General features: G+C 35.5%; 1 protein-coding gene across 50 annotated transcripts in view; it reads right to left on the reverse strand.

Moving 5' to 3' along the window:
- PCM1 (pericentriolar material 1) overlaps nucleotides 1–15,271 on the reverse strand; it is a 114,182-nt gene that overhangs the window by 46,079 nt on the left and 52,832 nt on the right. For 32 of the 50 annotated variants that reach the window (XM_078347403.1, XM_078347397.1, XM_078347400.1 and 29 more), the window contains 5 exons: nucleotides 14,079–14,437; nucleotides 5,766–5,930; nucleotides 2,837–2,893; nucleotides 763–935; nucleotides 296–424 (listed from right to left, as the gene is read on the reverse strand). In XM_078347403.1, coding sequence (XP_078203529.1) covers nucleotides 296–424; nucleotides 763–935; nucleotides 2,837–2,893; nucleotides 5,766–5,930; nucleotides 14,079–14,437 — 883 coding nt within the window. The remainder of the gene's footprint in view (nucleotides 1–295; nucleotides 425–762; nucleotides 936–2,836; nucleotides 2,894–5,765; nucleotides 5,931–14,078; nucleotides 14,438–15,271) is intronic. The other 18 variants (XM_078347413.1, XM_078347407.1, XM_078347410.1 and 15 more) reach the window with 1 other exon arrangement.

A 15,271-nucleotide genomic window follows, 5' to 3' on the forward strand; every position in this document is an offset into this window, starting at 1 on the left:
ACAATTCTAAATGTCTTTTAAGAGTCAGCCCCTCTAAAGGGTAATAATGACATAAATATGGCTATTTTAGCCCTCATAATCTATCATACATACATAATTTTTGGTGCTTGCCACCGTATTTTGATTGCATACTATATCTTGCCCTCAAAATAAAATAACACTTTTTACCCGGCTTTCCAAAAAGCTTAAAAATCAAACATATTAGGTCTACCTACAATTTGACAATAACCTATTTAACTTTAATTTAACGCATACTAAAATTATGTCTACATTTCACTAATCATTATCAGCTTACATCATCAGTAGTAGCAAGGCTCTCACTGGGAGTAAGTTCTGAGTTTGATGCTATCCAAGTACCAGAGTTTACTGACTTTACATTGTCTCCTTTTCCACGGCTCTCAGAAATATGTCTGGATACTATATCCTAAATGAAAAAATAAGATCATTATTTATATAAAACATATGCTTAATCATACATTTATGTTACAAATTTAAAAGTAAAATCAGATGGAAGGACAAATTTAGTATTTCTACCCTCACAAGTTAAGTGTGAGGAAGAAGTAGATAAAACACTGAAAAAGTACTCAAAAAAATACTTTAATGCTACTTAAGTTATACAAAAATTTTAAATAAAATGTCAAGAGAGAACACAGAGAACAAATCAAATTCATGTGGTGTGTGCTTCAGTCTAAGAAAGCAACCAGACATAATCATGAAGAAGGTGCTAATAGGGTAGGAAAAACAATGTTAGGTACCGGATACCTGCAATGCATATAAAGCCCTCTGTCTCAAGTAGTCTGTATTAAGTAGCTGAAGCTCATGGAAGAGTTCAATAAGAAAATGTGGACGAGATTCATTCTGAGAAATTAATGTGGCTACTTCAGAATAAATAGTATCCCGCAAAGCTTCAAACATGGAAAAATCACTTCCAGTTTCTGGAATACATAAAAGACCGTAAAGTTAATATTGAAATATCTTCATGACAACTTTTATTAGCTAGCATCATTACTCTCAGCTTCATATTACTTAAAAATTCTATTTTACACAATTCTATTTCAGGGCTTTTAAAGTAGAAAAGAAGCTAAAATTACCAAGAGAAAATCTTAAGATATAAAGATATGCATTTTATACTAAAAATAAAATTTTAATGCATGAGTAACATTACCTAGCATTACAAAGAACCATGTTTATTTCTGAGCATATAAAATATACAGAAAATATTAAACATTTTATGGGAAAAATCAGTGAAAATCTTTCAACACTTAGAAATAAACTAAGTGTTAATAATTTTCTTGCTTGCTTTTGCAAACATGAACTTCATTACAGAAAAGGAAGTTTATTATTTTGTTAATGTTAAAAAGAATAAACTGCTGCCAATGACAGCTACTAGATTAAGGCCTATCCATTTTGGTCTACTAATTCTCAAACCTCATATATCACACAGAAAAGTGTTGTGCTGATGAGTAACCGAATTTGTAACCTAATAGGTCACTTTCACCGTAGTGTCTTATTTACATACTCAGTGTATATTGGAGAAGCAAGTGACCCAACTGAAGTGTTCAGTTTCATAGAATCTAGGCATCATTCTATTATTTAGTTACAATTCTCTATATTTACTTGTTCACGACACAAAATTATCACACTCAAAGGTATACAGTCATACCCTTAATTTAGGAACATTAGAAAACCCTTAATTCAGGCAAATTAGGAACTGTTCCTATTTTGAGTTTTCTATGGAGTAAAAAATCTCCAAGTAGTTCTAGCTATCAAATTCTGTAAACTCTAATCAGTAGAACCACAAATGGCTTGTAAAATATTCAAGTCCTGCAAAAATCAGTGCAAAGTGTCTAAGAAAGAAATTTAAAATGTTGAGTATTTTAATATATTGTGCTTTCAATTAAGTATACAAGATCATAAAGATTTAACTCATTTTTGTGAGGGGGAATAAGAAAATGCAAAAAAGAATGTGCTCTAATAGAAAAACTTCCCACTAATTAGCTAATAATTTAATATCTTCAGGTCTCAATTTCTACAAGCATAAAATAACATTACTAGTATTAGATTATTAATGGAAAAATATATGAATTATATAACAATAAATATGCAACTTCCCTATTTTGCCTCAGTTACCAGTATAAAATGAAGTGATATACTAAACTTCTTAGTTTTAAAATATAAACTATTACAAAAATGACACTTATTATAATAAGCAGGAAGCAAAACTATCTCTGAAAGAAATCTCTACTAATGGGAAAAACCCAGATAAAAATTTGATACTCAAATTTTCAACTTATATACTGTCATACAGGATCATCTTTAATGAGAATACTTAGAGACTAAAGTAGTATTTTGGAATCTTTGTAATTTCCATGATCTTTATTTAAATACTATAGTCTTGGCATTTAATAGTTGTTTTGTTTGATGACTTAACTTTTCTAAGATGTTGACTAAAAAGGAAAAAATAAACTATAAAAGTAACTATATTTCTAGTTCTAAGAAATACTAATGCTTTTAAGCATTTAAGAAGCACAAAATAACCTCCAATCAAATATTAAATCATAAAAAGTTTTATTTTTCTTATGAATGTATTAGTTAGGTTACACACACTAATAGAAAATGAAAACAAAAGCAGCCAATTTTACCAAGAATTATATATGAAAGGCTTCAGAATATCATATTTTATGAATATAAATTAGCTTTAACAATAGTCACATTACATGCATACTCTAAGCTAAATCTAAAAAAGAAAAAAATCAGAACAATAAAACTGAGAATTTTAGGACCAATGGGAAAAAAATCAACAGTAAGTGGACACCAAAACTACGCAGATTGTTACCTGGCGCTTCATTGCATGCATTTCTGTTAGACTGCTGTAGTATTCTCCTAGCATGTGCTGTAGGAAAGGGCAGACATAAGGATGAACATAAAATGTGTATGAGTAGTAAAGACAGGGTCTATAATATGAATAAATGAATGAAAAAAAAAAAGAAGCAAATTTCTTTAAAATTGTTTGCCTGAACTATATGTTATCACAACGTATGGCTTATGTTCCACTTAAAAAATAATCTTAAGAAAAAAAAAATCTCAAAAGGCTTGCTATAAACATATATTAATGCAACTGATGATGACTAGCACAACAAACTTCTATCATTCATTTTTAGAAGCAATTACATCAAGGTGAACCTCCCACAACACACAAGGGAAAAGAAGACTGCATAATTTAATACCAGCAGTCATATATGCTACTCTAATAATCATATATTATGAATAGAGTTTAAAAAAACTATCATGCTTTACATGCTATAAAGAATTTTAGAGTAATGATTAAAACTAAAAATAAATATTTTCAGGGCCAGGCATAGTGCCTCACACCTGTAATCCCAGCACTTTGGGAGGCCAAGGCAGGTGAATCAAGAGGCAGGAGATCAACTATCCTGGCTAACACAGTGAAACCCCATCCCTACTAAAAATACAAAAAATTAGCTGGGTGTGGTAGCATGTGCCTGTAGTCCTAGCTACTCAGGAAGCTGACGCAGGAGAATCGCTTGAACTCGGGAGTCAGAGGTAGCAATAAACCTAGATTGTGCCATTGCACTCCAACCTGGGCAACAGAGCCGGACTCCGTCTCCAAATAAAAAAAAATTTTTTCAGAATGTAAATATGTAAACTTGTGTATATTTATACTATTCAAGTATTTTTAACTCACCAAAATTCAATCATATTTTTCTAAGTAACAGTAGTGAGGCCTGAAATACTATGTCCAATTATTATTTAAGTAATTGATACTCAGTGTATTAAGACTTTCAGTTTAGTGTCCTTCTTCAACTTCTGCCTGTTTATTTTTTTAAGATATCACTATTTGGTAAAGACATTAAAAGGAGATGAAAATGATAAAATTTCAGTAAAATTCTAGGTTGAGAACAGGATTGATGTTTTTGCAAAAAGGAATATAGACTTAACAGAAGTCCAGGATTCTAAGTTCAGCTTTACCATTTCCTAGCAATATGAGCTTGAGAAATCAATTTCAAAATGCAAACAAATGGGAGGTTTCTTTTCTGATTACAAAATGATAAATGCTTATTAGAAATGAGTTTAAAGATGATAAAAACACTATTAACATTTCGATGCATTTTCTTCCAGGCTTTTTTCATTCAAATTTTTGTTTCTATATAGTTGAAATCATACTGTTGAGACAGTGCTAAATCTTAATGTTTTTTTCCTCCCTTTGGTTTCCTTAGGATGGATTCCTATAAGTACAATTACTGGCTTAAGGGCATGACTTTTGAAGCTTTCCAGAAAAGCTGCACCAGTTTATATTACTGAGCCTTTATGAGTGCTGAAAAAAAAAGTACCCTCTTTGACCATGTTTCCTCTGAAAATCAGAAATAAAACCAACTTTGCATTATGAGGCTCAAATGAGATTTGCTGGAAATTTGAAAATGGATACAAATGATAACTACTATTATTTTAAACAAGGGCCTTGACAACTAAGATAATGAGCTTATATTTACTGCCTCTCTCTCTCTCCCTCTCTCTCTCTCTCTCTCTCCATATTTCTTTGAGATATTCTTTACAAATCAGGAAACTACTGGTGCTTATTTAAATTAGAATGGTGGCAAAGACAGATGACTTTCATTCCATAAACAGAGTGCCTACCATGTGTCAGGTATTATGCTGACATTTAACATACAAATACGAGAAAGTATTATCTGCTGCCAAGGGACTCAAAAAAGTGATATTTAAACAAGTAAATACTATATTAATGTGATTAAGTCTACAAAATAGGTTTAGATAAGCTACAAGGAAAACAAAAAGGAGGAAGGGAAAACTATCCAGCTTGGATTAGAATGGAGTTTCAGAGTTCTAGAATTAAAATTTTATTATGAGTCCAGCAGAGAAATGAGGCAGTAAGGACCTGAGGTAGAAAAATAGCTACTGAGGTGAGAAAAAGTGTCACAGCTATGCAAAAACTTTAGTTCAGTGCCATAGAAAGAATAAATTTCAAGGCAGAAGGTGGTGAGAAATGTCTGGAGAGGCAGGAAGGAACCAAATCCCAGATGGACACGCACAGTCCATGAAGGCATTCAGACTTTATCCTGTAGGCACAGTGAGTCAAAGGATCGAAGCAGAGGATGACATGATTTCATATCTAATGCTTATTCAGATAAGATTTTCAGAACTTGAAATGAGGAGTTCCACAACTGTAACTATCCTTTTGTTTGTTTAGAAAGAATTTTATTAAAATGTGTCCAAAACTATTAAATAGTATAACAAAAAATATTTTCAGTTTATATTTCCCAATATCAAGGAATACACACCATAATCTCCACTATAAAACCATCCACGTGATAGAAATATGTGATACACCAATTTTTTTTTTTTTTTTTTTTTTGAGACGGAGTTTTGCTCTTGTTACCCAGGCTGGAGTGCAATGGCGTGATCTCGGCTCACCGCAACCTCCGCCTCCTGGGTTCAGGCAATTCTCCTGCCTCAGCCTCTTGAGTAGCTGGGATTACAGGCACGCGCCACCGTGCCCAGCTAATTTTTTGTATCTTTAGTGGAGACGGGGTTTCACCATGTCGACCAGGATGGTCTCGATCTCCTGACCTCGTGATCCACCCGCCTCGGCCTCCCAAAGTGCTGGGATTACAGGCTTGAGCCACCGCGCCCGGCCGATACACCAATTTTAAAACCTGTTTTATTTATCTCTTCAAATTGAAGCTGAAGACCTCCTTATATTAATGCAAACCAAAAAAAGAACATACCTGAAGATATTTCTGTAGACCTATTACATTTTATTATTTTTTCCAGTTGTTCATGATTCTTTCTGCTGAATACTTTTGCTTGAACAGGCTCTTCAGTCTGGGCTGAATGTCTGTTCCTACTTTTGCAAGGTTCACATGTGCTAGACATACTGGCACTTTCATACCCTTGAGTAAAAAAAGTGACAACTGTTATCAGTTGCAACTAACTCAAACTTAAAGGGAAATCAGTTTCCATAGTGAAACAGTACAGGTAACTCAATTTAGAATGCTAGGAAGGTCTAGTATAAATTACACACAAAACGGTAAGTATGTCTTGGAGATCTCTTTACAATACCCTTTGGAAGCACGCGGTAACAGTAATAACTTCTAGCCTTCCTTTGATACCCATCTTAATGAGCATAGTCCAATTCAAACTATATGGTGAACCTGATATGAACTGAAATCTCTACTAGAATTCCAAGTTAGCAATTTTTAATACTAGGAAACGTAAGAATCATACCTGATATATACAAATATTCATAATAGAAAGTAGTCAAATATGTTTGCCTTTCTTATTATATCTTTTATGTGACGTGATTTGGTTTAAAAGGTCTTACCAACCCATAGGTTATACATATAACCTATGAAATTTTCCTCCTAAGTTTTAAAAATACGTATTTTGGTATATATGTGATACGAGGTAGGGATTCCACTTTTTTTCTATATGGATAGATGATTATACCTAAGCTATTTCCACTGAATTAAAATATACGCAGTCAATATATTAAATTCCAGTATTTTGGGTTTTATTTTTGGACACTTTATCTGTTCAATTTAGCTATTCCAATGCCATTTTCATTCGTTTAGAAACAGATGTTATATAGTATGATCACACATCTGCTAAGTCAAGTCCTACCTAGCTTCACTTTTTCTTGACTATTCTTGGGCATCTGTCCTTCCATGTAAGCTTTGAGGTTTTTCTGTTATTGCTGTTTTTCAATTTTAAAAACAATCCCTGGGGACTCAAAATTGAATCAAATTAAAAGTATGTATTAATCTGAGGAGAACTGGTATTTACTAATCTTATGCATTTCCATCTTAAGAATATGGTTATGTTTTTATATTTGTTCAATCTTATTTGATGTTCTTCAAAAATACTTTATAGCTTTTTATAGACCTAGTACTTTCCTTGTTAAATTTATTCCTTACATTTGACCACCTTGCCAACTCAAACACTTTGGGTACTACTACTATAAGAGCATTCCTCTCTACTTCCATGCTACTGGATATTACTACAATAGAGAAAAATATTGACACACTTATTCCATAACCAGCCACTTTAACAGTTTACCTTGTAACTCTAGTGGCTACTTTCCAGTGTCTCTTGGGCTCTTAGTATATAAAAATGCCATTAGACAAAACATTTGTTTCCTTCCTTTTCCAGTATTATAATTCCAATTATTTGATATAATGCTTCCAAAACAATGGTAAATAATGATGGTGGTAGAGAAGGAATTCCTGTTGATACTAATTTAGACAGGAATAGCTCTGGAATATTTTCAGGTGTTTGTGATTGACACTGGCTAAGAGTCTTTATTACACTTAAATAACTGCCCCTTTTTTTTTCTTTTTTTTTGACACTGGGTCTCACTCTGTTGTCCAAACTCAAGTACAGTGACACAATCTTGGCTCACTGCAATCTCCACCTACTGGGCTCAAGCAATTCGCCTGCCTTGCCCTCCCAAAGTGCCAGGATTACAGGCTTAATTGCCTTCTTATACCCATTTTACTTCAAATTTTCTTGAAAATAGCTTCAAATTTTATCTAATCTACTGCTATGACTGTGACTTTTGTCCTTTTGATAGAATAAATTCTGTTGACAGATTTCCTGGTAACAAATCATTACATGTCTGAAATAAACTCTAGTGATAACAGTCTAAAATTCTTTTGATTCACTGGCAGATTCAATTTGCTAACACTTTTACTTTCAAATTTATATTAGTGAGAAACTTGATCTACTGTTTTCTTTATTAAACTCTTCTCTCTCCTCTGTATTTTCCCCTGTATAAAGGCCTCTATTCTGAGTCATAGGTTGTTCTTTAGTTTTCCTCAGATAGGATAAGCTAGTATCTCCTTTTTATTCTGACATATGGAGGGTCTCTTGGCTGGGTACAAAATTCCTGAGTTGCAGTTCTTTGTCAACTGTGTGAGCATCATCCCACTTTTTTCGACTACTACTTGTGTGATAAGGAAGATTACCTGGTGTCGGTTTGGTCCTTTTTCTTTGCCAGCAAATTGTTCCTTCATGTGGAAGCTTAGAAGATTTTTACTTTTTCCTTGGAATTCAGGGACTTTACCAGACTATGGATAGGTGTTTGTGTTTCCCCCACTTCTCTCCTGGCTAGATAACAGTCAGCTGTTTTGATCTGCAGTCTCAAGTCTCTCTTTATCCCACCTATTATTTAATTATTGCTTATTTATCTGTTTTTTTCCTACTTTAGAACTTCTTGTAAGCCTCTAATCATTTTCTCTTGATTTTATCTGTTAGTACTTTCATTCCATTTAATGAAATAATTCTTCCCCTTGATTTTCTAGGCCAGTAATTTGGAACTTAATAGTACATGTCCTCTTTTTCAAATAATCTAAATATTAAAAATGAAAGTCAATGTTTTCTAGCTCTAAAGATTCTGTTATAATTCAATCTGCTTATGTTCCCTTTTTTGTTCAAGTGTATTTGTTCAATAATTCTATTTTCACTAGGTTTTGCCTGTTCTAGTAGTCTGCTTCTGTTTTCTCTCTGGTAACTAGGTCCCTTTTATATGCACTATTATATTCACTGGCCTAGTCATGACTCTCACCTTCTCTTAAGGCTGGACTCAAATTCTGAATAGTTTTAATGACGGCAAGATAAGAGTGCATGGAAGTTCACTCCTGTGGTTAAGCAACCTTCTCACTAGGAAGTTGCCAGTCCCTCATCAGGACAATGAGAAGAAGCTTCTCTTCTGCTTAGTCTTCTCAGCTGCAAAGACTAATGCTCTCCCACATATGGGGTAAGACTGCCACCTACTTATTCAATAACACTTCTGCCAACTAGTAGCTTGAAGTAGCAAAAGACTGCTACTCTTGGGGTGAAGGTGAAGGGTCAAGGTCAACAGTAAGAGGAAATGAATGGATCTCTTCCAACATAGCTTTCTCCAAAAATCATGGAGCTCTGACCATGCTCCTGACACTCTAGGAAAGAGCCAGCAGACTTTCCTAAAGCCTTGCTTGCTTGCATCTTCCAGATCACTGTAGCTGCTCTACTAACAACAAATAATTTCCCAAAATGTTATCAATTTATTATCTGTGATATCCTACCTGGAGTCAACCCTCCCTCTGTTTCCAAGGCCATCATCTAAGTTAGGACTTTATCATCTCAAACTTAGGTTCCAGGTGTTTTCACTGGTCTCTCAGACTAAAGTTTAGCCACTGCCACCCAGCCTACATGAAATTTACTAAAAAAGAGCCCTCTTGATTGTTATTGATTTCAATATAAAACCAGTCCAGCTATAAAGGGTATGAGTGCTCAAAGTAGTATGTAAAATGACATGACTGGTTGCTCATTTAATAACATACAACGATGTTATTGCATGAGTACTGTTGCTCATTTAATAACATACAATGATCTAAAGAAAAAAAATTTGAGTATGTTATTCTAACATGAGCATTTATATAAGTGAAATTAAACATTTAACTGCTGTTACTATACCAGGTGCTAAATAAATCTTAATCAAAATTAAAATACTGGTAATGTGGCATATACAAAATTCTCAATGGGGAGTCCCAATAGGTACTATAAAAAAAGGCATACATACAATCACCCTCTCAAACAGCTGAAACTGGGAAGAGAAGCATGCTATAATTATTAGAAGGCTATGAAAAGAGAAAAAAAACTGTGGTGTTACAAATGAGTCCCAAATTAAAAGCATCAAAGGCTGGATTTCCAAAGTTAAGATACTAATGTGTGACTGAATTGTTTCTCTCTTCAGCATCTTGATAGTAATCATTTAGGAAGAGTAGAATGAATGAAGGTTACTAATACTTCTGAGTAACACTGGCTAGGCCAGAAAATGTAACAACAGCAACAATAACAGTGACGCTCATTACTGAGGGTAACAGTGGTAAGATCTCCTATGCCACTTCACCACTCTTCCCCTTATTCTCATTGTTTTTCTCAGAATGAGGGGCTGACATGAAGAAACAGGACTTCTACTTAGGCCTCCACTGAAGGAAAACAGTTCAGCCCTGGCACCCTAGAGACCTTGCACATGTCCCAAGAGTGCAGAGAGGTTAAGGTCTAAATCACAGTGGAAGCTGTCTTGGCAGAAGGCCATGGAATCATCCTGGAATATGGACAAGAGAGGCTTGTGAGAAGTTGCTATGTGGATGGACATTTTCCACTCACATCCCTGGGATGATTCCGTCAGGAGAGTCTCCCATCTCCTCTCAGGTTCTAATGAAACATGAGACCCTTCTAAGGTCTCATGTTTCTTCCTCACCCTTCTAAGGTACATCTGAAGTCTAAGAACAAGCTTAGCTGCAGTATAGCATTGATTCTTCAGCAATAGGGTGTCTCACCATTCAAGGAACAATTGTTAGCCAGCCCCTTTTATTTCGGTGTCCCTCTTTTTAAGGATGAGACAAGGGACACAGAGAAATGGCACCTTGGACTACTCTTCATTTCTCTGCCTAAGTAATTAGTAACTCTCTGAATCCAAAAAGTTTATTGGTTGTTTCCCAGACAACTCTGTCAGTTCTTGCCTTGCCTAATGTTTGACAACCATGTCATGTCCATGTTCATTAGTGAGCAACAGGAAAGGGAGGAAGAAATAAAAGATGCAAGGATGGTAAGAACCCAGAAGTCAGCACCTTAACAGTTCTATCCAATTTTCCAAGGAAAGACTGACAAGAATCTAGGTTCCTACTCTCTAATAATATCTGACGAGCATAGTTTAACAAAATTATAGGTTGATAACACAGAAACTCAGGTAGGAAATTACCTTCAACTCATGAGGCCTAAGTCTGATATCAAGTTTAAAAGATATTACATAATTTATAAATTCTTACCTCACATGCAATTTTCACATATAAAGACCTTATAAGGATTAAAACACATTACCGAAACAAAGTTAAATGAGATTTATCAAGCTACTTCTGAAAGATTGCCAACATGCACAAAAAAACACACACATATACAAATCAACCTATTAAGTTTGGGACAGTGTAACTGGCTGTACTATATTTCTGAAGACATCAATATAATTCCCACTAGCTGAAATATTTGTAATATCTGTTACCAATTCCTCTCATCATGCTTGTACCCAACACTACACTTTTCTTATCATTACAACAATCTTGATAGGCTTTCCAAACTTTTCCCCACCCAGCTCTATTTACCACTTCAAAATACAATTAAAAAATCAGCCAAGTGTGGTGCTCACACCTGTAATCCCAGCACTTTGGGAGGCTGACATGGGGAGATCACCTGAGGTCAGGAGTTTGAGATCAGCCTCACCAACATGGAGAAACCTCATCCCTACTAAAAATACAAAATTAGCTGGGCATATGCCTAATCCCAGCTACTCAGAAGGCTAAGGCAGGAAAATCACTTGAACCCAGGAGGTGGAGGTTGCAGTGCGCCAAGATCTCATCGTTGCACTCCAGCCTGAGCAACAAGAGCGAAACTCTGTCTCAAAAACAACAAAAGAACAATATAGTAAAAATCCTTTTTTCTAACAAATCTTGATTATTCCCATAGCACAAAAGGAGCAAAAACAACATAAGCCAGTGGTCTAGCTGAGTACTTTTGAGACTTTCATGTGCATATCTTCATATCAAAACACTTCCTTCATATAAAAAATCTTGTTAAAATGCATGCATACTGAAGAAAAATACATACTGATTTAGTAGGCATAAGGTGAGGTCCAAAAGCCTGCATTTTTAATAAGCACCCAGATGATGTAATGCTGCCTGTCCACAGTTCAGATTTTGAATAGCAATGATTTAGCTAGTTTGATTTTACCACATATTACTTTGGCTCTACTATGTATAGTTTGATTCTGCTATCAAGCCTTTTATGTTTGTGTGTGTGCCTTAAAGCAGGGCTCTCACTAACAGGTGGTCTTGAATGCCTGTTGAGTAAATGTGAACGTACATTTCCAGCAGGTATTTTTATCCTTCAATATGAAGGAAGATAGCACGAAGATCAGAAAGCCAATCTTTGCCTTAAAGGGGTTTCAGAAAAATACAAACATACCAATACTTCTACGGTTTAGGTGGACATAGCCAAAAATTAGCTAAGGCTCCTCTAAAATCTGCTACTCGAAGTGCAGTCCACAGACCAATACTGGCAATACCTAATGGTAGTGGAAGGCAGACTCTCATGTCCCTCCTAAGCGAAATGAATCAGAATCTGTACTTCACTGGATTCCTACAAGTTTAAGAAGTATTGCCCTGGCAGATTGAAATTAACTATTTGCATGAGACAATGCTGAAATTTAAAAAGGTTAGCTTTTCTTCATTTATTTATATGACAAAGAGCATCTTCGTGGGTGCAAGGCACTAGGAAATAGAAAGTTCTGAGTTGTCTAAAGGGCCGATCCCAAAATGGCCATTATATACTTAAATATTCTCTGGTAGCACCAAAAGTAATCGTGGGAAAGCATGGTAACTTTCAACAACTTCAAATTACCAATTAATTTACTAAATAAATCAGTTCCTCCTAAACCTTTTAAACCAGAAAATTGCTTTGAGGCTGATAATGTGTATGCTAAGAAAAATGTCACCCCTGTCACGCCTATACAAATTTGCTTTTTAAACCATCAGACAGATCCTTCCCATAGGATTCAAGGTAGGAGCCAAGGACTTCAAGGATGGACAAATTACTGAAATTTTTTAAAATGTGCAAACATTCTCTCCCCCCCGAGACCAAGTTTCGCTCGTTACCCAGGCTGGAGTGCAATGGCGCGATCTCGGCTCACTGCAACCTCCGCCTCCTGGGTTCAGGCAATTCTCCTGCCTCAGCCTCCTGAGTAGCTGGGATTACAGGCACGCGCCACCATGCCCAGCTAATCTTTTGTATTTTTAGTAGAGACGTGGTTTTACCATGTTGACCAGGATGGTCTCGATCTCTTGACCTCGTGATCTACCCACCTCGGCCTCCCAAACTGCTGGGATTACAGGTTTGAGCCACTGCGCCCGGCCAACATTCTCTTTTATATCTGTGGTTTTCATTAGACTTTTCGAAGGTTTCATTATCCAAAAGTGATTAAGATGAATATTGCCAAAGTTTACAAGTTTATTTTTTACTGCATGATTTCTCAGGGCCTTTACTATACTTGTAAGTGTTGTGAACTTCCAAGAAAGGGAATTAGAAGGGTGCAATGCTATTGCAAACTTTCACTGATTATAAGCCTAGAATACTTTGTTCTTAAACACCACTTTTTTTTTTTTTTTTTTTTTTTTTTTGAGACAGTCTCACTGTAACCTAGGCTGGAGTACAGTGGCATGATCTTGGCTCACTGTAACCTCTGCCTCCCAGATTCAAGCGATTCTTCTGTCTCAGCTTCTTGAGTAGCTGGAATTACAGGTGTGTGCCACCATGCCCAGCTATTTTTTATATTTTTAGTAGAGATAGGGTTTCGCCATGTTGGCCAGGCTGGTCTCAAACTCCTGACCGCAGGTGATCCACCCACCTCAGCCTCCCCAGGTACTAGGATCACAGGCATGAGCCACCACGCCTGACCTTAAGAACAAAATATTATCTCCTTAAACTCAGAACAACCTTTCAAGGCCACAGCCCATCCTTTGCAAACATGAAAAGAATATGCTTCAGCTATAACACTACAGATTTTAGTTAATAAAACTATTTTTAACCTAGTACACTTCAGTAAAAATTCAAAAATCACAGAAAATCTATTTTTGTAAGAGGTATGCGGCTAACACCATAAAGAAAACTTAAATTTTTTAAAAAACGTTAATATGATACTCAAAGGCAAGATTGAGTAAAATGAGTTTAGTTTCAGAAGGACTAAAGCCAGCCTGCATTAAAACTGGTTTTATCTATATGATATTCAAAAACATTAATCCAGAAAATTAAACCCGATTTCAAATATTTTGTAAATATATATATACACATATATATAAAGGTAACTAAAAATGACTGCCAATGAAGTCTAGAATACTACCTGCCCATCTAGCCTTACTGAAACTATATATATGTCAACATGTCAGAGTAATATTACCAACATAATATTACCAACATTAGGCTGAAATTCAACAAATTTCAATACTTACTTATGTTTTTAACTCTGCTTTTCAACTGAGCACAATTCCTCTTCTTACTTTTTGACTTGGGAGTTTTATCTTTAGATGCCAGGCTGGCCTGTGCAGACGCTTTTCTCGTCTTGAATGTTTTAGTCACTGTTGCTGGATATACTGGATCAGGCATACTGCTAAAGCTTTCCAATGATTCTTCATCAAACTGGCATCTTCTCCCATTTGTATCTGATTGATTTTTGTGGTTACTATTTGTAGCTTTATCTACAGACACTGCAAATCCAGTCTTGACAAATGGTTTCTGTACTTCACCTTCTTGGTCATATAACCATGGTGTCCTACTGCTATCCACCTCCTCTTCAGGCAGTTTTTTATTCCTTACCAATGAAAACAAGTTTTTATAAGTAACAATTACAGATTTCTTTATTTACGAAAACTCCAAATAGACTTAATTTATAGTCTACTCTTGAGTAGATTAAGGTGAATAAAATTGCCAAATAAAAAATTTAAAGGCTATAAAAATGTCTTTACAAAAATACACATTAAATATGCAAATATCACATAAGGTAAGTATTAAACTAGTTTTAATTCTGGACCCATCTCACCAAACCACTTTTACTGGCAAAAGTTCCACATCAAAGATCTATCATTTGCAATAGAAAACAGTGGGAAACAAAAATCAGGCCAGGTGCTGTGGCTCATGCCAATAACTCTGGCACCGTGGAAGACCGAGGCAGGAAGACTGCTTGAACCCAGGAGTTCAAGACCAGCCTGGGCAACATGGCAAAACCCTATCTCAACAAAAATTTTTTTAAATAAGCCAGGCACAGTGGCACGCACCTCCAGGCCTAGCTACCCAGGAGACTGAAGCAGGAGAATCCCTTGAGCCCAGGAATGCAAGGAAGCAGCGAGCTATGATCATGCCACTGGACTCCTGCCCGGGTAACAAAGTGAGACTCTGTCTCTAGAAAAAACAACAAAAAGAAAAATCAAGGGAGGATGGGACATAGAAGAACAAAAGTTGGAAGAACAGCTCACAAAGAGCTATAGGAGAAGGCTTGGGAACATACATGGATTTGTGTTCACCTAAAGCAGTTCAAGTAGAATGAGAATTTGGTGAAAACAACTGGTCATTCAACCAGTAATTTATTTCTCCACTCAAGTCCATAGTTCTATTAGTCTACTGACATTTCCCAAATTTTATCTGCTGA

Source organism: Callithrix jacchus, chromosome 13 (genome assembly GCF_049354715.1).
Source record: "Callithrix jacchus isolate 240 chromosome 13, calJac240_pri, whole genome shotgun sequence".
Taxonomy (NCBI): domain Eukaryota; kingdom Metazoa; phylum Chordata; class Mammalia; order Primates; family Cebidae; genus Callithrix; species Callithrix jacchus.